This window comes from Pan paniscus, chromosome 10 (assembly GCF_029289425.2).
Source record: "Pan paniscus chromosome 10, NHGRI_mPanPan1-v2.0_pri, whole genome shotgun sequence".
Classification (NCBI taxonomy): Eukaryota; Metazoa; Chordata; class Mammalia; order Primates; family Hominidae; genus Pan; species Pan paniscus.
Genome location: NC_073259.2, coordinates 28522407 through 28549745, shown reverse-complemented (window position 1 = coordinate 28549745; position 27339 = coordinate 28522407). Strand labels below are relative to the sequence as shown.

Sequence of the window (27339 nt, the reverse complement as noted above, 5' to 3'; positions counted from 1 at the left end):
TAAATCTATGATTTATTAATAAATGTAAAATGCAAAATTATAAAACTCCTAGAAGATAGCATAGGAGAAAACCTAGATGACTTTGAGTATGGCAATGATTTTTTAGATACAATGCCACGGGCGTGATCCATGAAAGAAATAATGAATAATCCGGGCTTTACAAAAATTAAAAACTTTTGTGCTGCAAAAGACTATGTCGAGAAAATGAGAAAACAAGTCACAAACTGGGAGAAAATATTTGCAAAAGTCACTTCTGATAAAGAACTCTTATTGAAAATATACAAAGAACTCTTCAAACTCAAAAATAAGAAAATAAAAAAAAACCCTATTTTAAAAAATAGGCAAAAGACCTGACCACAAAAGAAGATATACAGATGGCAAATAAGCATATGAAAAGATGTTCAACATCATGTGTCATTAGGGAATTGCAAATTGAAACCACAGTCAGATACTGCTACACACCTATTAGAATGGCCAAAATCCAAAACTCGTAACACCAAAAGCTGGCAAGGATGTGGATGGAGCAACAGGGACTCTCATTCTTTGCTTGTGGGAATGCAAAATGGTAATGGTATAGCTGCTTTGGAAGACAGTTTGGCAGTTTTTTACAGAGCTAAACATACTCTTACCAATCCAGCAATTGTGCTCCATGTTCTTTACCCAAAAGAATTGAAAACTTATGTTCACACACACACACAAAAACTGGCACATGGATGTTTATAGCAGATTTATTCATAATTGTCAAAATTTGCAAGCAACCAAGATATCCTTCACTTTGTGAGTGGATAAACTGTAGTACATCCAAACAAGAAAATGTTATTTGGTGCTAAAAAGAAATTAGCTCTCAAGCCATGACAAGGCATGGAGAAAACTTAAATGCATATTACTAACTGAAAGAAGCATATCTGAAAAGGATACATATGGTGTGATTCCAACTTTATGAAATCTAGAAAAGGCAAAACTATTGAAACAGTAAAAATATCAGTGGCTGACAGAGATTAGGTGGGAGGGGAGATGACGAGCAATGCATAGGGATTTTTAGGGCAGTAAAACTATTATTCTGTATGTGACTACAATGGTGGATATGTGTCATTCTACATTTGTCAAAACTCACGGGATGTACATCAACAAGAGTGAACCCTACTGTAAACTATGGACCTTGGGCAATAATGATATGTCAGTGTAGGTTCATGGATTGTAACAAATGGTGTCAATGTATATATATATAGCTCGGGAGGTTGTATGTATGTGGAGACACAGAATATATGGGAACTCTCTGTACTTGCCACTCTATTTTGCTGTGAACCTAAAAGTGCTGTAAAAATAAAATTCATTGATTTTTCTAAAAAGCCAGTCACATTATAACTTTTGCCAATCATGCATGGATTGAATATTTTATCAATTAAGAATTACGTTTGACTGTTCATGACAGAGAATGGCTTGAACCAGGAGGCGGAGGTTGCAGTGAGCTGAGATCACACCATTGCACTCCAGCCTGGGCAACAAGAGTGAAACCCTGTCTCAAAACAAAACAAAACAAAACAAAACAAACAACAACAACAAAAATAAGTCATAAATTCTAATGTGCAGTATGAACCTGTATTTGTTCACTTAAAGTCCGGAAGGATTAAAATAGTTTTAGAGTTTTCTCTCAGTGGTGTGATAATTGGGGAATTTTTTTCTTTACTTTTCTGTCGCGTGCATTTTCAACAATAGATTTTCTATTACAATTGTGATAAGAGAAAAAGAACAATAACAATAACTGATCAGAAAAAGAAAGAAATCCTTCTAAAAGCAGTGAAGAATGGATTTTTACAATGTAAGACTGAAAACTAGGAGACCATGGAGAAAGATAGTGAAGTAATCCAAATGAGAAGGGGAGGGAGCCCTAACTAAGGCAGTGACAGTGGGGTGGGAAGTAGAGTCAAGAAATATTTAGAAGGCAGAATTAGAGGGACTTGGTGATCATTTGATGTGGAAAGAGAAGGATCTAGATTGATTCCTAGCTAAGTGCGATTCCTGGATAAGAATGATTGGTAAGAAAAGAAAATCGTTTTGGGGAAAAAATTATGGGCCAGTTTCTATGGCTATGTAACAATTCACCCAAAAACCTAGTGAATGAAGAACTAACACAACATGTGTTTTACTCCTAAATCTGCACTTGGGTCAGAGCTCAGCAGGGGTCTCTCCTTTTTGTTCTGCTCCACATCTGCTTGGGGTGGCTTAAAGGCAGTTGGGGGTGGGGGCCTGGAATTATCTGAATGTTCGTGCACTCACTTATCAGGCAGCTGATGGGAAGATAAATGTTTGAGACCTGTCACAGCAAGGGCTCCTTGGCATTTCTATCTCTGTGTGGCCTCTGCCGAAGGTCTCTCCAGCATGGTGGCTTCAAGGCACCTAAGCTTCTCACATTCAGGAATTCCAAGGTGGCAGGAGGAGGCACGGGGAGAGATTGAGATCAAGGCAGCAATTGTATTATCCATGTTTGTAGCCTTGTGGTATCTAGTCTCCAAAATGATGCAGCATGATTTCTACTGCCTTTTATTTATTACAAGCATGTTAGTAAAATTGACCCACGTTTAAGAAGAGTGGAAATTAGATTTCACCCTTTGTGGGAAGAATGTTGAAGAATTTACAAACATGTTCTTAAACCACCACAGATGATCAATTCAGTTTTACAGACACTGAGTTTGAATTTCTGGGTGCCTTAGTCTGGTTCCTGAGCAAACAAGAGTCTTGGGTAAGGATTAATCCTTATGCTTTATTTGAGAAGTACACACTCAAGGCAGTGAAAGTAAGGAAAAACAAAAAAAAGGCAGGGAAGGATGGAAAGCAATTCAAGATGATGCTGGTCACTACTACCCAATTACCGCAAAGAGACAGGGCAGGTGGCTTGGTAGGAGTGATGCAAGCACGTGGGGCATTTCCAGATAAATTCTAGATAAAGTCATTGTGCTTTGGAGCTTGGTGACATTTCACGGATGGTGAAAGGAGAGGAAGTTTATTCAACTAGATTCCCTCCTGTATTAGTTTTCAATGGCTGCATAACAAATTACCACAAACTTAATGACTTAAAATATGGTTAAAATACCCATTTAATAGCTCACAGTTTTGTGAGTCAGAAGCCAGGTATGGGGTATCTGGGGTTCCTACTCAGGGATCATAAGGCTGAAATCAAGGTGTCGGCCTGCCTGTGCTATTGTCTGAAGGCTCTGGGGAAGACTCCACTTTCAAGCTTGTTCTTGTTGTTGGTAGAATTCAGTTCCTTGTGATTGGAGAACAGAGGTCCTTATTTCTTTGTTAGATGTTGGTCTGGGCTGCCATCAGCTCCTAGAAACCACTCACATTCCTTGCCACCCATGTCCTCCATCTTCAAAAAGCTATGGTATGAGTCAAATCCTTCTTGAGCCAGAGGAAACTCTCTGCTTTAAACACACATTTGGTATGACTTCTCTGGATAATTTCCCTGTCTTAAGGTCAGTATGTCAGGTAATACAACCTAGTCACAGGAGTGAAGCCCAGCCAGTGATTATGTACTCATGTACACCTCGAGGCAGAAGATCTTGGATGCCATTCTGCCTACTACACCTCCTGTCCCTAAATCTGATTTCAAAGCCCATGTTCTTCCTGCTACCCAAAGCTGCTTGATAATATATGGAGACCGAGATTGCTTGGGGCTGACAATACAATGTCAATAGATGAAAGGCAGACATGAAACTCTTCCACTTCTGTTCTCGTTCCATGACTTTTGTTGAAAGGAATGTTCTGTGAATCCCAGCATGTATTAAGTGCTCAATAAATAGGGCTGAATGAATGATGGATTGGACAGAGGAGAGTACTGGAAGACTTAATGTGATAAGTAAATAGATTTTAAATGAAGACCTAATTGTGTTAATAGAGATTCTCTCTAGTTTTAGATGAATTACATTTCTGAGTCCTGAGAGAATAACAGGTGAGATTTCTGCAAAATCAACTCAACTCAATATATGTTTCTTGAATGAATGAGTGAACAAATTTATTTTGTTTGGTGATCCTCTGACTACAGGACTAGGAAGCCTATCTGAAAGAATTTAAAACCCCAAAACTAATTTAGCAGCATATATTTGTTCTTGATGATACTGTAGGGAAACTCTTAGAGATAATCTCTCCTACATTTCATTAACTATTAAGCATTAAAGACACAATTATTATTATTAGTAGTAGTAGTATTTTTGAGATGGAGTCTTGCTCTGTCACCCAGGCTAGAGTGCAGTGGCGCGATCTCGGCTTACTGCAAACTCCACCTCCCGGGTTCACACCGTTCTCCTGCCTCAGTCTCCGAACTAGCTGGGACTACAGGTGCCCACCACGTTTTTGTATTTTTAGTAGAGACAGGGTTTCACCGTGTTAGACAGGATGGTCTCGATCTCCTGACCTCGTGATCCGCCCGCCTCGGCCTCCCAAAGTGCTGGGATTACAGGCGTGAGCCACCGCGCCTGGCCCACAATTATGATTAAATAATAAATTATTAAAGACATAATTTCTAAATTGTGGGTTTGAGCAGTGCAAATGACCTTATATTAAAACACATGAAATGTTTTTCAGCCAAAGTAGAATGCAAAGCTCTGAAGGCCAGATTATGTGTTTATTTTGCTTTGTTTTGTTGTGTGTGTGTGTGTGTGTGTGTGTGTTTTGAGACAGGGTCTCACTCTGTCACCCAGGCTGAAGTACAGTGGTACCATCATTGCTCACTGTAGTTGCAACCTCTCGGGCTCAAGTGATCCTCTCACCTTAGCCTCTCGAGTAGCTGAGACTATAGGTGCACATCACCATGCCTGGCTAATTTTTTTATTTTTTGAAGAAACAGGGTCCCACTATGTTGCCCAGGCTGGTCTCGAACTCCTGGCTTCAAGTGATCCTCCTATCTCGGCCTCCCAGAGTGCTAGGATTACAGGCATGAGCCACTTCGCCTAGCCTATGTGTTTACATTGTACTTTACTAAACTTCTATTTACATACACACACACGAGTGCTATGCATTCTGTTCAATCAATATTAGTTATAATTTTTTTCTGTGACCTTATATAGATTAAATTCCAAAATACCTGATTATAATAAATCTGCATTTAATTACACATGAAATATATTCATGATTAATCAGTTATAATCTGAGTAAATCCTTAAATAATTCTTTTTAATTTGTGAGTGTATTAAGGTGTCAATGTCATTGATAAAGTGCAATATGAGAACTTAAATCTCCTTGTCACAGATGCATCTTTCTTTCGTTAAAAGAATGCCAAAGGTATTTTAGTATATCTAACGCTTTTCTCATCCTGTATGGCATGTTCTTTAAAATAGTAAATTTATTATAGGTACCTTCGTTGTTGTAATAAATTGATAACTACCAGAAGTCTATCATGAACAGAACACTACCTAGACAAGACTAGTGCAAAAAAAAAAAAAAAAAAAAAAAAAAAAGAGGTGCTTGAAATGCTACCTGTCTTCTGGGAATATACATAAAATTTACATATAAGCATGTGTATTAGTCTATTCTCACAGTGCTATGAAGAAATACCCGAGATTGGGTAATTTAGAAAGGAAAGAGGTTTAATTGATTCACAGTTCTGCATGGCTGGGGAGGCCTCAGGAAACTTACAATCATGGCAGTAGGCAAAAAGGAAGCAAGACACCTTCTTCACAAAGCAGTAGGAAGGAGAAGTATGAGAGCTGAGTAAAGAGGGGAGCCCATTATAAAACCATCAGATCTTGTGAACACTTACTCACTATCATGAGAATAGCATGGGAGAACAACCCCCATGACTGAATGACCTCCCACCGTGTCCCTCCCACCATACGTAGGGATTATGGGAACTACAATTCAAGATGAGTTTTGGGTGGAGACAGAGCCAAAACATAGCAGCATGTATACCACCAAAATAGAAAAGACACTACCTAGTATGTGACAACATAGTGCTAAGACACCTTGAATTCTAAGATACATCCCAAATTCCAAGATGCTAAAGATGAAAATACAATATATCTTAATAGTTTTCATACATATGTACTATATATCTAAGACAGAAATTTTACATGTGATATTCTCAATCCTAGTCTACTTGTTTTTTAAATGATGTTATGGGTTTGCTAAATTAATTTTACCACCCACTAATGGGCTGACCTGATCTAAACACTAATCTACATCATGTGTCACAGATAATTAAAAACCTTGTTAACATATACAACCAAGGTGCTAATTGCTCAATTCTATAGTGGGTGCAGAAGAAGAAAAGACACAATTGAATATGGACAGAAACTACCTGGAAAGTTTTCAAATTGGAAAGAAGAATTGAGCCTTGAATACATGGGTAAAATATGGTGTGACAAAGAAGAGGCAGTGAACGGTTGAGAAACTTAAACTGGGGGAAAAACCCTCAGATGTAAATGTAAAAAAAAAAATTCCTTTCCTTAAAAATAAAATCTAACCATTTAACATTATTTTTAAAATATATAAGAATACCTTTTTGAATAGTAAAAGTCTCAATAATTTCAAAGATTACAACAAATTTTAATGTTTCACCTACAGAAAGTATACAGAATTCTGAAAAATTAAATACAGCTTCCAAAGAATGAAAATATATAAAATTGATTTAAATAGAACTTGATACAACATTTGTTTTATACCTTGTTATAAATTCAAAAGGGGTCAAATAGTCTAACAGCAAAATGATAGCAGCCTGAAAACAAGTGGCTGTATATTCCCCCACCCCCAATTTTTCTGTGCTTCTCTTATATTCAAAGATTAATGCAAAAACAAAATTTTGGAATCCGCTGTTTGCTGACCTCTGTACACGTTACCAAAAAAAAAAAAAAATCCTAGGATATAATGAGGTATACAGCACAAAACTGGCTGGCTGAACTCCTCAGTGACTCCCCTGCATTCACCTTCAGAATTTCTCTCTACTCCTGGCAAAAAGTGAGCAAACAACACAAACCCAAAAACCTATTTTGTACGTGTATGTGAAATGTGCACACCACAGTGCAAATATGTGATCATAGTTTTTAAATGTGCACGATTGGCAGTTAGGAAATGTCACTGTAATCGTTAGGTGAAACTTCAATCCCTTTGATGAAGATACCATCTTTGAGCCAAGCCCTGACAGAAAACCTTTGGTTCCTGTTAGACCCCTCCCTCCCCAGTCAGCTGCTAGGCTCCATCCGGAGGGATGGAGGCTCTCTCTCTCCATTACAGCTAAGCGTTCCCAGACCCAGGAGAAACCCTGGGTTCCTGCTGAGCACTCAACGTGCAGCAAAGTGTCCCAGCTCTGCAAAGGGCAGCTGGAAATGGATTTAAAATGGCAACGCGGACCAATCAGCGCTGCCGCGCCAAAGCAGACATTCACACGCGCCTCCTCCACATGCACAGCGGAACCTGGCGGTGCCTAACTCCTGCTTAGGGCTGCAAAGTAGGCGTTTTTATTCCACGGTGGTCTGTATCTTTGAAAAAAATAAATTCTTCCCCAGCTGAAAGTTTTTATTTTGGAATTAGTCCAAAATAATTTTGGTGTGATGTGTGAAAATCTGAACCTAATTTTTTCAGAGTTTTGTGTTATTCAAGGATGAAAAGAGGTACATTTAAAAATGTACTCCACCTTTTAAAAACGGACTGTGGCCATTATGGTGTTCACATAACTCAGAACAGCCCAGGCCATAAAATTAGGACTTGGCAGAAAGAGAGTTCTCAGGCAGAAGGTTAAATCGAGGTAAACTGAAGGGAGAGTTGGGCAGTGAGTGCAATTGTGGTGTTAGGAATCTACAAGGTGCCCTTTACCCTGGGAACGTCGGATTCCCGGGGAGGGGGATGGGGAGGGAACTTCGGTTGCCTCTAGTCTTTCCTGGAGAAAAAAGTTCAATGAAGAAGCTGGGGCGCTGTGTGTGTGCACATTGTTTGCATGTGTCTGCGAATGTGCATGTCTATCTGCGTGCCTGTGTGTGTGTGTGTGTGTAAATGCGGGTGTTTACCAGCGCATGAATGCCCCCGTGTCCACGTGTATCTGCGTGCATGTGCTTACACGCGTGTTCGTGTGTATCTGCATGCATGTCTCCGTGTATGTGCGCGCTCGCCCGCCCGCAGGCTCTGTGGTGAGGGCATTCCGAGGCGGAGTACGGCTGTCAGGGGCCCTCTCCCACTCCTCTGCAGTCCCTTCCCACTCACAGTGAACCGGTGCGCTGCCTGAGGTGCAGCCTAGACGCTTCCTGCAAAGTGTTGGCTCGGCACGGTAGAGGCGCAGGTAAAGGCCAAGCCCCGAAACGTGGCTCCGGGACAGTCACGTTCCCGCGCCTTTCCAGGACAACTGCCCAGGGGTGACCTCGAGAGGCGGGTGGAGCTAGGCCCACGGCGAGCCAGCCCGGGATCCCCGGCCTGTCCCTTTAACCCCGCCGCCGGGCGGGAGCACGTGAGCGGGGCTCCGGGTGGCACCCGGGCGCCGCCGCCGCCGAGGCAGTTGTATTTCGAACGCTGCCTCTGGCTAGCAGCCAGGCGCCTTGGCTCGGCGGTCCGCCTGGCCTCCCTCCTCCTCATACTTTTCTTCCTGCGCAACCCCCTCCCCTTTATCCGCCCACGATTAGAGGTGGGCACTCCCCCCCCACCCCCTCCCCAAGCGCAAGCGCGCGCACGCACACACACCACACACGCTCACACTCACACACACTCACACACACTCATCCCACTTGAATCTTGGGGCAGGAACTCAGAAAACTTCCAGCCCGGGCAGCGCGCGCTTGGTGCAAGACTCAGGAGCTAGCAGCCCGTCCCCCTCCGACTCTCCGGTGCCGCCGCCGCCTGCTCCCGCCACCCGAGGAGGCGCGGTGCCACCCACTACTCTGTCCTCTGCCTGTGCTCGGTGCCCGACCCTATCCCGGCGGAATCTCCCCATCCTCCTTTGCTTTCCGACTGCCCAAGGCACTTTCAATCTCAATCTCTTCTCTCTCTCTCTCTGTCTCTCTCTCTCTCTCTCTCTCTCGCAGGGTGGGGGGAAGAGGAGGAGGAATTCTTTCCCCGCCTAACATTTCAAGGGACACAATTCACTCCAAGTCTCTTCCCTTTCCAAGCCGCTTCCGAAGTGCTCCCGGTGCCCGCAACTCCTGATCCCAACCCGCGAGAGGAGCCTCTGCGACCTCAAAGCCTCTCTTCCTTCTCCCTCGCTTCCCTCCTCCTCTTGCTACCTCCACCTCCACCGCCACCTCCACCTCCGGCACCCACCCACCGCCGCCGCCGCCACCGGCAGCGCCTCCTCCTCTCCTCCTCCTCCTCCCCTCTTCTCTTTTTGGCAGCCGCTGGACGTCCGGTGTTGATGGTGGCAGCGGCGGCAGCCTAAGCAACAGCAGCCCTCGCAGCCCGCCAGCTCGCGCTCGCCCCGCCGGCGTCCCCAGCCCTATCACCTCATCTCCCGAAAGGTGCTGGGCAGCTCCGGGGCGGTCGAGGCGAAGCGGCTGCAGCGGCGGTAGCGGCGGCGGGAGGCAGGATGAGCGCACGCGGTGAGGGCGCGGGGCAGCCGTCCACTTCAGCCCAGGGACAACCTGCCGCCCCAGCGCCTCAGAAGAGAGGACGCGGCCGCCCCAGGAAGCAGCAGCAAGTCAGTACGAGGGCGCGGTGGGGGCACCAGCCCACCCCGTCCCCACTGCCGGGGCCCAGACACGCGCGGGGCGGCCGGAGTGCGGGAGCCCAGTCGCCGCGGCCGTCGCACACTGCCCGCCGGCCGGCCCGGGGGAGCGGCGCAGACCCCACGAGTGCGCCGCGCGGCCCCGGGGCGCCAGCAACCCTCCGGGCGGGGAGGTGGGGAGCCGCGGCGGGCGGCCCGGGGAAGGCGGGAGGTGGGGTCGGGCGAAGCGCGTCCTCGGACTTTCGCTATTGTGCACGGCCCCGAGTGGCGCGGTGTCGCCCAGTGACTGGAAGCGACCGGGATCCGACAAACCCGGGCTCGCAGGCGCTTTCCGAGCTGCTTTTGCAACTGCCCGGGAGGAAGGAGGTGCCGGGGACCCGGGCGCTTCGGCCGATCTGGGCTGAAGGGGCTAGAGTCTTGGGGGCCGGAGGCTCTTTCTCCCGCCTCCCGGGGCTGCTCGCGGGTCGGGGGCTGGCGCGCCGCAGCCGCCCCCTTGGCGCCCTCCTCCAAGCTCTCGGTGGCCCAAGACTCGCGCCCTCCGGACAAAGAACGCATGGAGACCCGGCTGCCTGGTCCTCTTTGGGCTCTTTAAATATGCGGCGGCCGCCGGAGGGAGCCCGGGGCAGGGGCTACTGGGAGCCTGGTTCCCCGCAGGACGGGGTTAACTCGCCCAGCTAAGGGCGCGTTGAAAGGAGTGTCCAAGAGAGTGCAGGGTAGCCAGGGTCGCTTCCTTGTCAGGGGCCCGGTCCCCCTTTTGCCCCTGGATCTCGCGCCTCAGAGCTGCAGCCATTAAATGCTCTTCTCCAAGGCCAGTGGCCGGGGGTTGAGTAGGGGACGATCGAGGGGCGCCCGGGACCCTGCGGAGTGGAGGGTTTTGTCTGCGGATGCAACCAATTAAGCGTGCAGCCGGCGCTTGCAGAGCTGCGCTCAGCGCGCAGGGCTGGGGGTTTTGTTCGCTGTAATTTCCAAGCCGCGGCGGGCAGAGTTGGAGCGGGATATGTCTATTGAGAACATTTAAACTCCACTTTCTCGGGCTTTAAAACTTGCTCTCTGCTTAGTCTTAAATCGCTTCCTTCATGGCAAACACGCCGATTAGAAAATAATCCTAGAGTCCCAAAGTTGTCCGAGAGCAAGGTGGGGAAACTGAACAATGTTTGCTTTCCAGTGCATTTTAGAAAAATTTAGAGTTGTACCTTTTTGAAATCATCAAAGGAAACAAGCCGATCTAGAGGCCCCTGAGTTTTCCCGCTCTGCCCAAGCGACACTTTACACCGCATTTGAATCCTGTTTTACACCTCCCAGGAAGTCTCTGCCCTCCCCCACTTGTTTCCCACCCGCCACCCAGCTCTAACTCACTAATTGCCCCCCCTCCAAAAAAAAAAAATCCAAAAGAAATTACAATGGGGTCTGGAGGTGATTGGATACTTTACCTTTGAGTTAAGGCAGAGTTCACAAAGAAAGAAAAATTTGTCTCCGATGTGTTTGCTCTCGATGTGCCCACTGGTGCTAGTGGTCCCACAGAAGCTTGCAGGGAACCTTCCCGAATTCTCTAAATGGGATGCGAATTTTCATTGAGGACGTTCATGGGTTTTAAGTTAATTAGTCTCACTTAATCACCGAATCTGAATGAAATGTGAATAGATGATTCACTGGATAAATATTTGGGATCTGGAATATTAATCATCGCATTCTCTTAACCACTTGAGTATTTACTACTTGGCATAGGAGCCATTTAAAGTTTTGCTAAACCTAGTGATTGCTTCCATTTCTCATTCCCAGACACTCCATTCCTCCTCGCTTTTACCTCCTTTTAGTTTTCTCCACTCCACCCCCATAAGAGTTTTCTCAAAAGAAAGTTTTGAAGAAAATATGTTTATTTTTATCAAAAGATATTTAAATTTAGACTGGAGGCCATGCCTGCATCTCCAAAAGGAAGTGGAGAATTGAAGCAATTAACTAGATGATTCAAGCAAAACCTCCCACCATAGATTTACTATAATTATTTGGAAATTTTAGGGGGAATGGAGTTATTTTGAACTGAAGAACTTGAATAATTGCTCCAGTATTTCACTCAAAATGTGTCAGTTGAATCATAATCCACCTAGAAGGCAGGTATACAAAGATGATTAAAAGCCACCTTTTCAATATGGAAGACTGTTGAAATATCTATGATGGTAGCTTCGTATTTCTGTTGTTTGAAATGCTAGTATAATGGAGAGTGGTGTTCGTTTAAAATGCCTATTATTCCTATGAGTTGCCAAATGCATAGCCCTGTAAACTTTACACCTTAAAAGTATATGACTTTCTTTCTAGAACATGCCTCTTCAGTCTTTGTTACCATTTTAGGTTTGAAGTAGAATCTAGTTTTCATATACAAAATAGAGTTTCCTCTTTGAACCCTTGCATTAAAAGTATAGTTATTTCCCCTTTCTGTAAACTCTGTACCATCATCATCCATTTATGCTTGAACTGAACGTGTTCCAACAGCTCTTTTGAGCAGCACATGCAGAAAATATAGCTAAAGAGTCAGGGTCAATTTCTTTCAGACATTCTTGCCACAACAGCATTTTTTTTCCCCTCACAATTAGGAACCAACCGGTGAGCCCTCTCCTAAGAGACCCAGGGGAAGACCTAAAGGCAGCAAAAACAAGAGTCCCTCTAAAGCAGCTCAAAAGGTGAGATTTCTCAAGTCAAGCTCTCCTAACTTCATCAATGACTGACTACAGGAGCCTGCCTGTAACTTTCCCATTCTAACTCCGCAGCCAGGAATTTGTCCCAACTGGGTAACACAAGACTCATTTCTTACATTTAACATTAGTTAGATGCGAGTTAACCTTTTTTGTAAGCAGATGCTCAGCATAAAAAGTTTATGAAGATACTTAACAGTGTTGTTTTTAAACAAACAGCCACCAAATAATTTGAACCTTAAAACGGGTAGAAGTGAGGAAGGAAGGGGTGGGGGTGGGGGCGGGATGAAAATGACACAATTAATATTTGCACCAGTTGTAAATAGTTAAAAACAAATCAAAACTATAGATTTTGCCTGGTGGTAAAGTTTTTGCAATTTCCTCTGAAAAATGATAAAGATTGATTTACTTTGTGCTTATTACATGGCTACTGCAAACCAAATCCCCCTATTAAAGTACTTTGCCAAATAGATGATAATTAGAAGTAAATCTAGTTGTGGGATAGTGGAAAAATTCCATGAATTTTGCAGCTTTAATTGTGATAATAAAGTATACTGTTTGTTTTACAATAAACCTGCAGTATAGTATATCATAATCTCAAAATGCCTTTTCATCAAGTGACATAGAAATGTCTGAATTGGACAATGAGACTTTTTAAAACAAATATTTGGCTCATTTAATATCTCTTTTTGGGCAGAATGGAACCCAGTTAAGTGTAATATTCAGTGTTTATCTTAATAAATTTAAACTTGCAGTTTAAGATAACTTCAGGTTGGCTGTGTTTAAGCTAGCAAAGAGGAACTATGTCAGGGTTAATGCATGTATAGAGAAGTACCAGTCACTTTTTTGACTTTATAAATAAATTGGAAAAAAAAGTTTCTGCGTTTTATTTGTAGGTTTGTGTAGTAATTGAGAACAAAGTTTCAAAAATCAGAACTAAATTTGGATATACCTTTTCACCGGTTTTGGGTACTCCATGTACAGTATTTGTTAGAAAGGACTATATGCTCATCGTTTGGGGATTAATGTTTTGTGTGGTTTTCTTTGTGACTGTGGGTACTAACTGTAATGTATGTAAACTGCCATAGCAACTAATGGTACATATAAAGTTATTTAGGAAGTTACTCTGAGTTCTTGTCTGTTTTAACAGTTTTGAACAGAGTTGAGGAGCATATTTTTAATATATTTAAATTTAATTGCTTCTTAGAGTTTAGATTTAATTGTTTCTTATTTAATCAATAAACTTTAAAATAGCTCTAAGTAACCTTGTTATTTAAAAATGGCAATATATAATCTGGTATTTTTAATATGAATACTTTACATTTGTTTCATTTTATCTCATTTATAAATTAACTAAAATGGACTGATTTTACCAAGGAGTTTTTCTATGTTGTGTAAGTGTGGAGTTTACCTAATTTACTTTTATTCTAAGGAGATGCACAAATGAATATCTTGTTAGATAGCTAACACTCATTTAAGCTGTGGTGTAATTCGTCTGAAAAACACATCATGATAATATCTCCTACGAAGAAATCTTTAAATTTCACCATAAATAAGTAATTTGAAATTTAATACTAAAAAGGAAAATGAATTGTCTCCCATATTTTACTATATTTCATGTTTTTTGGATGAATAGATAGAAACGCTCCCATCGCCTCCTCTTCATTTTAAAAAGCTTACCACTGACTAACAAAATTTGTATTGAGAAAAGGGAAGCTGAAGCTAGTGCCTAGTTTACCACCTAAAGCAAAATTTTTAAAGTTGATCTATTCCTAAGTAAGGGTTGATTTATTTTTAGTGACTCTAGTGACAGGCATTTGTAAATGACCCCCCTAAGCCGCTCATCTTTCTGAAAATTCTTCATGTGTATGCATACATTATTCCAATTTCCAAAACAGAAGTAGGCTTTCTTTTTTCTAAAGATTCCTTCTCCAGAATCTTTCATTCTTTCAGACACAATTATTTCCTACAATGGTGTTATAAAAGTCCCTCTTGTAATAAAAATGAATAAATACATTTGCCCATAACATGACTTATTTTTCTTCAGTTTTATAAATTACGCTTCATCTGGAGAAGAGAATACCTTGCAAAATAATGAATGACATTGATGAATCGTTCATGGCATGTGTAAACTTAAGGTATTTTCACTTTCAAATCAGAATTTGTTGAGTATGTTACTATTCTATATAAATATGATTTTCAAACATTTGTTTATTAAGCATATATTGTGTTCTAACAAAACATATATGTTCGTCAGGATTTTGCAATGCAAATCTTTTTAGAAAAAGTTATATTGTTCATAACATGTAAGATAAACATACCCTGTGAGACTGACCAGAATAGATATGAGAAGTCTTCTATAAGTAACAAAGTGAGTGTTTTCCTGTAAACTGAGACCCATCACAATGCAAAATACATTGCAAAGACTGGTAAGTATATGAGAAGAAAGAAGCCTAAAATTAGAGGAGCTGCAATGCACACTGAAATCCTGATGGTTATATACTTAAAATTTCTTGCTGCTTGGAGTTTCTTGACTTACAAAGTTTATATTTGGATTCAGTAATTGGCCTTGGGACATTTGAAAACAAAGCTGTTGATTAGAAAATTAACAGTGTGAAACTGGACAATGCATGCAGAATGTTGCAAGACCAAGTGAATGACTACTAAATTAGCCATCACTTTAATTTCAAACCATATTCAGTAGAAAATTGATTTATATAATATGTAAAACAAAGACATTTATAAGAACACAATTTCCTATGCTTGGAACTTTTGGAAGAGAAGATAATTATTCTTCAATCTACTTAATATTCCATTAAAACTAATTACTATGCATGACCATTGTGTAATGATTCTAGTCATTCCTCAGAACTCCAATCTGAGTGCTCAAAATTTGTCCCTGAATCAGTTTCATATAGTTACCTGAATAAAAGAAATCAGAAGTTAAAGTTTTCCTGAATAATTCATTTGTCCATGTGTGTATACGTCTGTGTGAGCATATCTTTACCCTTTTATTTATTTTTTAGTCTGAGGTACACGTATGACCAGTTATGTCTTAACTTCCTTTTTTGTTTTGTTTTGCTTTGCTTTCCTTTCCTGGTTGTGCTGGATGGAAATCTTTGCATTTTTACAGTTCCCAGATGGTTAGAGAGAAAGAAGTTATAATCTCCTTTAGTTTAGGGTTTTGTTGTACTTTTTTAATCATGACAGAATACTGGAGGGGTTGTCACTAATTCTACAGTGTTGAAGGTCTCAGGTCAAATTCACCTTTAAGTTTTAAGCCAATTCTCATTCACATATTTTAGCAAGTTTTTTTTCTGAGGTTGAATTAAATTTTATTGGAAGGAAAATGAAAATAAAATAAAAAATCTCAGGTGTGAGATAACCCTACTTCATCATGTCATATATTTGTTCACCACCCTTTTGACTTTAGGTGTAATGGACAGATCTAGGGAGCAAAGTGCAGAATGAAAATATCTAGATAAAGTAGTTATAGTTAAAATAATGTGTTCAGAGTAAATGTTTAATCTCTATGTTTGATTTGCTATAAAAAGAAGGCCTGAATTAATTAGATACTGTAAAGACTACTTCATGCTCCTTCTAATCATTTGCATTTCTAGAAATGTGGTTTGCTTTTCATAATCATTACCCACACCAATCACAGATATTTTAAGAAGAGAGAAGATAGTTTTAGTCACCATTTCAGAAAAATCATTCAGCATAAATGCTGAGTGAGGACAGAATTTTCTTCAGAATGTAGTAGGCCTAATTAAAAGGAGAAACCAAAGACATTATTATTGGTGAGTTAAGGAAAGGTGACTTTGGAAGTTATCATATAATTCTGGCCTATGGTTTCTAAATTAAACTACTATGATTTAGTTTAATTCCTCTGTGTTTCAATGGGCAGGTAAGTTTTATTGTGGGATTCAGGGCCCTATCTGAGGATACAAATGAATTCAGGCGGATTCAGGGCCCTATCTGAGGATACAAATGAATTCAGCAGGTGAAATTAAGTAAAGTCCAACTGTTGTTCCATTATCTTGATATTTAGGCTGACTTACCTAAACAATTGACTAATTTTTTTCTTTCACTTTGCCAGGGAAGACAAAGCCTTACTTAATGCACCAGCACATTCTATCTGGTAATGCTTTTAATCATCACAGATTATGATCCAAATATGGGAGATTGAAATACATTTGAATTATCTTCTGAAGTAATTTTATTTCAAGGGACCTATAGTTCTACTTCTCTGGAAGCTCTCATCCTTCTGAACTCTTCTGAACTTGAAGTCTCCTCATTTCTCTGGCTGACCTACATTCCTGGCTCATTTTTATCTCAAGTTCTCAACAGATCATTTTGCTAAGGAGATAGAATATACCAGATTGGTATTCTATTGCATTTCAGTTCTTTCTTGAGAATAGATGGGTGCTGAAGAGGATTTTATGTCAGTTAAATCATTCAAACATGTCTTGTCTTGTTAGTTGACTTTCTGCAGTTTATAGAGCAGAAGGCACAAAGTGGAAACTGAATTAATTTCACTGATTCTGAAGGTTTTAGTTATGAATCTTTGTTCTGCCAACCAAGAGAAAAGGGGAAATAGAGAACTGTTATTTGTTAGGGCATTGCATTATTTCATATTGTTTTAATACACTGAGCAATTTTGAATGGCATATTCTATTTAAATTAGGGAAGAGTAGTGCAGGCATTCTCTTTTGTCTAGGATAATGTTTGCTCAGAAGGTAACTCCTGATCTCTTGTATCATTGCTATTGATTTTTATGATTACAAAGAAGTAGAGAGAAGATTTGGAGGAGAAGAATCTTAAACTTTGAAAATGATAACTTTGCCTGTCATTTGGCTTTGGTTTTAATTTAGTGTTTGTATACATGAAGATAAGCATGTGCAAAATAAGGACACCAGAGTTGACAGTAAGGGCTAACTTGGGTAATAGGCAGGAACTACAATGGGTGATGGAAATTACTTATATTTTCTATTGGAAAATATATTGTGATAGCAAATTGTAATGTCTCTTCAAGGCTAAAAGTGTTGCATGTAAAATTAGGAAACTTACAGAACTGGATTATCAAAAAGGTAAAATGAGAATTTCCTCAGTACTTAGTGGGATTGATTCGTAGAGTTGATTTTGATATCAGTGTACATTGATTTATACTGTTTATATTTTTAAAAATAGCAACTGAAGGAAATAAAATGTGCTTTCTAGGCTTTGGATAGTGGGCTTCATGCAAATCAAGATACATGCAAACAAGACAGGGCACCATCACACCCAAATATTTTTCTAGTTTTTTTTTTTTTTTGGTACAGATGCACTGATGGATTTGTAGTGGGGGATTTCTGGCTATATCATAGTACATAAAAAAATATGATGAGAGAACTTGTAATAGCAAAAAATTAATAGCCACCTAAACCTGACCCTGAAGTCAGAATTGAATTATTCTTAGTTTCCAACCTCTGCTCTTGTCCATGTGTTTATAGGAAACTTGGAAATACATTACTTTTAACTAATTTGATTTTCACCCTAGAAGGTTATCTTTTATTTTTTAAATTTTCGAATGGCAGTTTTATTTTATATGGGAATAGCTCTCCAAAGAACAGACACTTCACTGCATTGAAATCAGATTGGGTCTCAGTTCTACTACCTGTGAACATGGGCAGGTTGCTTAATCTCCCATTTGTAAAACGGGAAGTAACACCTTCCCTGCCCTACTGAAGTAAGATAATGCTTGGAAAGTCACTTTGGAAACTAAGAAAATTGGTAAGTCTTATATTTGTGGGTAGCATTTTAAAATAAGGGGAGGGAAAAGAAATTACATTTGACTAAGTGCTAAATGCCATAGCTTTTGTCAGGCACTTTATATATATGTTAGCTCCTTTAATCCTCTGATTTAGGCATTGTGGTCTTCATTCCACAAATGAGAAAACTGTGATTCAAAGATGTAAACAGGACATATCTGATATTCAACTCTGGTAAATGGTAGCCCCTGGGTTTGAATTCACTTTAATTCTAAAGCTTATACTCTTTCCACTACCATGTGCTGAATGTTCTGTAAAATATTTGTTACAAGGTAGATTTCTGTTATCTCCAGTAACCTGAAATGCAGGTTGGAAATTACGCTTTGGGAAACTTTTGAAGGGCCACTCCAAAGGTTATAAAGGGATTGGAAATGTATGCCTTCTGCGACTGATACCCACAAGACTTCTGGTTCCCAAATAATATCATGGGGCTATGTCTTTGGGAATTGTAACACATCCAGAAGTTTTCTTCTTTGCTAAATGAGAGGGCTAGGTGAAATTATCTCTAGTTTTACTGAACTCTAGAATTCTGATGATAAGAGGGAAATAAGACACACATATAAACACTTTTCCTCCCTTTTTTCCTTCCTTTCCTCTTGCCCTCCCTCCCTCCCTTCTTCCTCCTTCCTTTTTTCCTTCCTTCCTTCCTTCCTTCTTTCCTTCCCTCCCTCACTCCCTCCCTTGCTCCCTTCCTCCCTCCCTCCCTCCGTTCCTCCCTTCCTCTCTCTTTGCCTCCCTCCCTCCCCTCCTTCAACAAGTATATAGTGAACACCTCCTGTACACGAGGCACTAGTGCTAAGCACTGTTTTCAAGCTCAAGAGATGTATTTGCTAGTGAATTTCTTTCCTAATTAGTTTTTAAAATATGCAGTACATTGAAGAGCCTGGAGTACAGAACTTCTTAGAGAAAGAAATAATTATATTTCCCATTTAACATTTCTCCTAATCTTCATGGACTTGCTTCTAAATATATCATAAAATTAAGTGTACAGTTTTGAATCTGAAGTTTAAAACATAAAAATATTAATGAGGGCAAACAAGGGAGAAATGACACTTTTAATGAGATATGATTGTTGTAAATATTCGCATAATAGTGCTGGTAACAGTCTGAAATTTCAGTTCTTACCAATGAGAATTCCGACCATATCTCCCTTTTCTCTCTTGACGTGAGCAATAAATAGTGAGAATTAGTTATGTCTCTGTTATACATGGGTTTGTAGTATAAAGCCAAATTCTATTCTGGCAAAGGAAAACCAAATATACACTTCTACAGTATTGCATATGTTAAAACAAAACAAGCCTTCTGAATGTTTTGTTTGTCTTTTTTGAAAAATAATATCCTGAAGAGCATTAAACACAGGAAAACAATATTAAAGCTGATGTTTTCCAATATGTAAAAATCCTGGATCTAAGCTGGTTTACAAACTAAAACCCTAACTTGTTTTGCAGCCTTTGTGGAGTTTGATTAGAATGATTAAATAATGTGGGTTTTAAAGAACAATGAAAACCCCCCAGATTGACGCCACACAGCACAGCTAATGTGTTTCTTCTAGATGTAGTCTCAGAAGAGGGTTTCAGTTTACATGTAACACTGGCCTGAACGACCAAGGAGCAAGTTTGCTTTTAACAAGTCCGAGTGATAATCGTGATATTTTGCCCTTTAGTTAATGGTGCAAATTTTATTTCTCAATAGGCTTTTTGTAAATGAGATGCTCATTTAAAAGTCATCTTATTTGCAGGGCTTTTTCTGTTTTTGAGAGATTTGCTTTCTCTGATTTTGAAATACAGTGAAACTCTTTCAGAAAAAAAAACCTCTCTCTTCAATAGATTTTAGATACACCCAGATCACATCATGGCCCCTGAAACATAACAACCGTGCAGAAAAAGCCTGGTGTAGCACTGTTAACTTCTAAGGTCAATAGGCTCCTTCTCCCACCCTGACTTCACACCCCCTTTTCAATAAAAAGGATTTCTATTTTCCATGTTTGTGTAATTTACTACTGGGTTAACAGTGCAATCTTACAGTTGCTTCCAAAGATTAAGTCAGATGCTGCTTCTGTGCTAGAGAACTCCACACTCATGTATAACTCACTATGCAATAGCCAAAGGGATCCTTAAAAGCCTCATTCCAAAGGTGACAGATGGGTGTGAAGGAATACTTGCATTGACCAAGGCTTCTGTGAGAGGAAACTAACTTGAAGAAAAACTCCCTTTCTGGGAGGACGAGGCAGGCGGATCACGAGGTCAGGAGATCGAGACCATCCTGGCTAACACGGTGAAACCCCGTCTCTACTAAAAATACAAAAAATTAGCCGGGTGTGGTGGCGGGCGCCTGTAGTCCCAGCTACTTGAGAGGCTGAGGCAGGAGAATGGAGTGAACCCGGGAGGCGCAGCTTGCAGTGAGCAGAGACCGCGTCACTGCACTCCAGCCTGGGCGACAGAGCGAGACTCCGTCTCAAAAAGAAAAAAAGAAAAAAAAAAAAAAGAAAAACTCCCTTTAAGGGTTCCATCTAGTTAGGAGTGAAAGAACACTTATGGAGCACCTCATGGGAGGCAGGAACTTCTAAGTACTTCTAGGAATGACGTCTCACAGGAGGAGTCATCTCCATTGCACAGATGAAACCAAATTGAGGTCTTCAAGGACCTGCCCAAAGTCATAAAGCTAAAATGGAAGAGCAGGAATTGGAATCTAAGCGTTCCAAGGTAGAGTCTGTGATCTTCTCAGGGCACCTCCCTCTCCATGAGGCAATGCTCTGAAGAGGGTATGATTTGCTTGACACTCTGGGCTTTCGCTAAATTCATGCCCTTGGGACTGAAGGTAAGACAATGCCACTAACCTCTGACAACAAATGATTCCTTTGTGGAGCCATTCAAAAGTGATAAACAATGATTCAGAGTGTCCAAATCAGATGGTTAGATAGAACCCCTAAAGGCTACCAGGTTTTCTTTTGTCCTGGGAAATTAACTGAATCAGTGACAATTTTAGTTTCCTAAAGTATTTTTTTATGGTAGCAAATGCTTGTATACTACTGGGTAGTAGCATCGTTAAGAGGCTAGGAGCACAGTCTTTACAGTTAGACAAAACTGGGTTCAAATCCCAGGTCTGCCACTTACCTGCTTTGTTTGTGACCTTGAGCCAGTTGTATACCTAACCTATCTAAGACTTAGTTGTTCATCTACAAAATAAGAGAAATAATAATACCCACTTTATAAGGCTGCTGTAAGGATTAACGTAACACATGTGACTGACAATCGAGTGCCTGGGATATTTTAAATGCTCAATATTTGTGAGTTAACATTACAGTCATATAGAGTTTGCGTTAATTCATGGGACCTGTTGGACAGTAATGCCAGATCAGGGAGATACTATTTGGTGAGAAATGTTGTGGCTTATTTTATCTCTCATCTACCTGTCTGTCTATCTGCCTATCCATCTATCTGTTTGTCAACTATCATGTAAAGCTATTTGTTTTTACCAGGCAGATTGAAGAGAAAAAGAGGAAAGTTTCATTTGGCAGTGTAGACAGTCAGTATCACTGTACCAAGTACCGCCACTGGCTGCTACAGTCAATATCACTGTACCAAGTACCCCCACCGGCTGCTAACTCAGATAACAAAAGTAAAATGTGGAACAAGGTATCCTGGTTCAAGTTACCTGTATTTGTGTGTTAATATAGCCATGGATGATTCTTATACATGAAACAATATGTACTAAGTTTTCTTTATCCTAAAAAGCAGGAACACGTTTTTATAGATGTATGTGATATGTGTGTGTATTGGTGTGTTGTTGTGTATGAAGATTGGACTAGGGCTGACAAAAACGGAAAAACTAATTGCTTTATAAACAATGTTAACAACTGTGATATCAGAAAAATCTTCTGTGAAGTAAAGCAATGAAATAAACTCTCAAGATAGAAATGTATTCATGTTAAGTGTGGGATTATGGTTAATAAAGTACATTTTTAATTAATCATTATTTCTAGGCACATATAGTTTTAATCACTGGGACAAACTGATGATTTCTGCCTGCTTTTTTTTCCTCTGCTTTAGGTGAACTGATTGACAGGTGATTGTTTCAGGCAAGGAACATTAAATTAAACATGTAGAAGTGTGCAAATGTTTGTTATTTTGAATTAGAATGCTCGTGTATTCTTTTTCACATTTATACTTGCTTTTGACTACCAATATAGGTAGAAGAGCTTTGTAAATTGTAAAGTAATATGTCAATATTAATTTTTGCAACTTTAGTTGTGACATGGAAAGAATCTTGATCATCTTAAGAAATATTAATTTTCTAAAATACTAACTTATGTAGTTACAGAATGTGGGGATAATGTTTTTAATATGGACAGAAATAAAAGCAAAATAGCTTTTGAAAAAGCATTTTCATGTATTTCAGAAGAGATCACTACAGGGGGAGTCTTTTAGGGCGAGGGGTTGCATAGATACCTCTTTACATCATGCAATGAAGAAGAATCTACTCAGAAATGTGGAAAAAGATTAACCTTAAAGGAGACGAAGTTTGTTAAAAAAAAAAAAAAAAAACCGATACGTCATCTGCAAAGCAGAACATTCTTACTTCAAATGTGTCCCTTGGTGCAGTACTTATAAACGATGTCAGGTAGAAAACTATAATGACTTCCTTTTTCATTTGCAGAAAGCAGAAGCCACTGGAGAAAAACGGCCAAGAGGCAGACCTAGGAAATGGGTGAGTAATAAGATATAATTTTTCTTCTTTTTTTGTAAAGAAAAATTTCTGTTGTATTAAATGAGAAAAGTTTTATTTCGTCGATTACATGAATTTCCAACTTCTGGTTTGATGAATCTTTGAAAGGGTTAAGTCAAGAGACAAATTATCATCACTTCCTACCACTAGGCTCCAGGTGTTTACATAGAACACTTTTCTTTCCTGAAGGTGGACCCATTTTTCTATCTCTTATCAACATCAAAAGAGGCTCCACTCTTCCTTCAAATAGGGTAACAATGAGATGATTTGTTCAGTAGATTGAGTAACTAAAGTTAAAGGGTATTATGAAACCTTGGAAGTTGATTACAAATGGTGTTAAAATTCATACACAATGTGTATGTGATAACTTTTTAATGTTTCTTCTTTTTTTTTTTTTTTGGTTTTCTCCATGGCTTTTTTTGGGACACATCTCATTTTCTAGGTGGTTTGTGTTTTCTTTTTCACATGGCTTTGTTAGGAAGCAAGGGTTTATTTTGAGTTTTTCTTGCTTCCCTTAGTAGTCATTCTCCACATGCAAACATTAGAGATAGCTGTATCCATACAAGTGCACTTGATCCTATAGGCACACAGATCCTGTATCTTTTGAGGCCAGAAATTCAGTGGTCACTGAAGAGCTTTGCTAATTTTACTGCTTGAACTTTGTTCCCTTGGTTGCTGTGTTACCCATGTTCTTCTGGTCTGTCTTTCCCACTGACGGAGAAAAGAAGTCCTAAAAATGAATGAAATCGTTTCTCAAGAAGGATGAGGGCATCCTTTATACCCAGTGTTGCATATGATGGGTTCTTTGGCTTTCCTTTTTCCTCTTCCTCAATTCTTTCTTCATGCTTCAAATTTTAAAAAGTTTTTTTCTGTTATGCTGGATTATATGTTCCTGTTTGCCATTCCTTTCTCCTCTAGAGTTCTGCATCACTTTCTATTTATACTTTGGTATTGCCTTTCTTTTAATTTATTCATCTTATATTTTTCCTCTGCTCAACATGTGTTGGGATTAGATTTCTTAGCATAAGGAAATGGGATGATCTTTAGATGAAAAACATCTCAGTGTTAAAGTGTGACCTTAAAGTAAGGATATTTCATTCAACCTTCTGTTCATTAAATTAGTTCTCTCCAAACCTACTTATCAAGTGGTGATCATCTAGCGTGCTTGATTACCTTTAAAGTTAGGGAACTTGCTACCTCTCAAGGCTGCCTCTTTCTTCTAGGAAAGCTCTGCACATTAGAAAATTATTCCATCTGACTACCTGTAACTTCCGTCCACTGTCTCTAGGTCATCCTTCTGGGAATATATAGAGTAATTGTTTTCACTTTCACTCATGATAGCCCTGCAAATGGTTGAGGGCAATTAACACATACTGTTTGTATGTATCTGTGTTTGTATGTAACACATACTCCAGTTTTCTCATTTTTTCCCCATAAAGGAACATTCTTGTTATTCTTTTCTGAACGTGTTTGTTCGTTAATCTTTTGAAAGATGTCACCTAGAACTAAATATCATATTTCAGGTGTGGGTTCCATAAACAGTGGGTTTATCACCTTCCTTGTTGTACATATGGTTCCAGTTATCGATTGCTGCTTAGTTAACCACTCTAAAACTTAATAGTGTAAAAAAACTATTTTATTATGCATATGGATTCTTTGGGTCAAGGATAGGCAGGGTAGAGCAGAAAGTCTTGTCTCTGCTCCATGATGTCTGGGGCCTCCACTGGGAAGACTCAAGCATCAGGGGATGACTTTTATACTTGGGATCCAGAATCTGGAGCTGTTTCACTTACAAATCTGGTGCTTTATCAAGATTGGCTGGAAATCTGGGCGGATCTGGGAGTGCGTGCACTGGATCACCCATACATGGCCTCCCCAGGATAATCAGGCTTCTTACATGCACTCAGGGCTACCTCTGGGAATTTTCTGGTAACTGAGGAGGAAGCTGCAAGGCCTTTTTTGCCTTAGTCTCGGAAGTCAAAAACTGCTGCTTCCATTATACTCTAATGAGCACATTGTTGACTAAGTTGATACTGGCATACATATCAAATAGAGATCTGCTGTTTTCTAAGCATCAGAACTCTGAAAGGACATCCCATACCATGGAACTAATTAATAAGAAAGACGTTTATAATCTTTTTAATAGGCAACATAATAGAAAATAGATGAGTTCTTTGAAGCCATGGGATTAATGTGGCTAAAATGAACTAAAATAAATTGCAAGCAAATACAGTGGCAGTTAACCAGCAAACTAACCTCCATCATATGGGTCCTCTTAACTCCCTTTCATCTCTTCTGCCTTTGGGCTGTCCTATAATGGTCACCAATTCACCTCCATAGGTTAGAGTCCTGTCTTCTCAGAACCTTCCTATGGCTCCACATCTGGCCAGCTAGTCATTCAGTTTACATCTACCTTTCTTTACAGTTTTCTTTCTCACCACACATCCTTAAACAGTTGATGATTCAGCCAAGCAGGAGTAAACTATAGAGCAATTAAAGGATATATATATTTTTTTCTTAACGGATTCTTGCTAATTTAGGGGGGATCTGGATTTCAGGCATCAGATCTTCCTGCTGGGTAAGAAGCACATGTGAGGCCCCCACCACAGAAATCCTTGCCTTTCTGAGAATAGCTGGGCCATTTTCTTTGACTCTCCTGGTTTCTAATTTTTACTGGCTGTGAGAATGGAAAATATTATGTGGTGAATTGTTACAAGTCCCTGATTTGGTCCCCAAAGAAGAGTTGTTCTACTGAGAAGAGGAAATAAAAGGAAATTGTATATTTTTTCTAGACAGTGTGTTTCCTCTTTGCTTGTATATCTTCTGTTGGGTAGAGTATGCAGCCAGTCACAGCAAGGCATTCCGTTCAATGGCATTCTTTGCTGGAAAGCTTGTGCTGAAGAAATAAATCATTGCATTTTCCATAGGAAATGGGCTTATACTTTATAGCAAGTTCAATTCTTTCCAACAGTGTCATTCACCGATTTCCTTGAGTTAGAGATATATTTTTGAACCGACTGGATTCATTAGGTATATGGGTTAGAAGCCAAATTGTTCCCCTTTTATTCTTGTGGGATATTTTGCTTTGTTTTAAAGTTCTTGTGCTTCTAAAACTTGTTCCAGTAGATATTATAGACTCATGTAAGAGGCCTGGGAAAAGATACCTACCGAGGAATCCTCTGATCTGATGTAATTGGGATCCATATGGGTAGGTGTGGGAGAGAAACTTGCATCAGTCTTGCTTTCAGAGGGGATGAAGCATTGGCCAATTCAGTGATCTAACGAGTGTGTTAACTAGATTTGCTTAAGAACACTTCTATTGTTTACTTTAATTCCCTTCATCTTTTTTTTTTTTATCCCCCTAGTTTGAACTGGATTTCAGATCTATTGTTTTTATGAGGTGGTCTGATTTTCATGTGTGTGTGTGTGTGTGTAGAAGAGGCTAGAGGTAAATTGGGTCTCTTTTTTTCCTGGCTTTTTATAGTTAAGAGCTCAGGCTCTGGATTCAGATGGCTTGGGTTCAAATTCTGGTCCGTCACTTAGCTAACTGGAGTCTTAAGAAAATCACATGACCTTTAAAGGTCCAGTTTCCTCATCTGCAAAAGGTATATTTCTCATAGAATTGTAAGGATTAAATGAGATAATGCATGCAAAGGGCTTAATAAAGAGCATGGCACATAGGTAGTGCTCAGTAAATGTTGGAAATTATGATTAATTTCACTGTACACTTTCATTTTGACATTAGCTGTAGGCTAAACCTTAATTACTTATAGCCACCAGTAGTTACACATAGAATGAAGTAACAGAGTTATATGTCAGACTAACCAAGTACCCTTGACAGTATCATTATGTCCTCAATATATTTATGCTGAATATTAATCAAGTTTAAGAACTGCTTATAAATAATACTAAAGAACATTTTAATTCTCTTTGCTATTAAGGAGGAGTTTTACATTGCAGCTTAGAAGCCTTTCTTCCAATAGCAGAGATTTGGTGTCATGTGGTGTTCATCAGTTTGAAAAGAAGTATTTCTGCTGTTTGCCTCAAGATGTACATACAGAGATGTGCTGATTCTCAGAACTTCTATAGAATTCCATTAGCCAGTCCTGCCAATTGAAATTTGGCATTTAATTATTTGCATTTTTCTATTCTTGCCTAGGAAATGAGCTCGTCACATACCTAGTTTAGTGATGGAAAGTATTTGGAGAAAGTTTTAGAGAGTGGGGCTCAGGCTCAAGAATACAATGAAGTAATAAAGTTGTTAACCTCATGTATAAAATCCTCCATCCAGATGTTGCTTAGTGATGCAGCTAGTGCTTCTGGAGGAAAAGAAGCAAGAACCAAATAATGAAGACTACATCAATGGGAACAAGTGATACTTTTAGGTGTTTTGTTCTCAGAATATTTTAAAAGAAAGTAAACTAACAACAGAAGAAAAATATTTCCCTATATGAATTAATGGTTTTTAAAAGAAAAATAT

The 27339-nt window shown here is 39.9% G+C and overlaps 1 protein-coding gene across 2 annotated transcripts in view; it reads left to right on the top strand.

Annotated features, from left to right (window-relative positions):
- Nucleotides 1-1680: 1680 nt before the first annotated feature.
- Nucleotides 1681-27339, top strand: part of HMGA2 (high mobility group AT-hook 2) — a 147948-nt gene continuing 122289 nt past the window's right edge. Inside the window, exons 1-4 of one of the 2 annotated variants that reach the window (XM_034935505.3) lie at nt 1681-9610; nt 12226-12312; nt 22791-22841; nt 26344-26535. In XM_034935505.3, coding sequence (XP_034791396.1) covers nt 9500-9610; nt 12226-12312; nt 22791-22841; nt 26344-26406 — 312 coding nt within the window. In that variant the 5' untranslated portion in view covers nt 1681-9499 and the 3' untranslated portion in view covers nt 26407-26535. Of the gene's footprint in view, nt 9611-12225; nt 12313-22790; nt 22842-26343; nt 26536-27339 lie in introns of those variants that run through there. The other variant, XM_034935503.3, reaches the window with a different exon arrangement.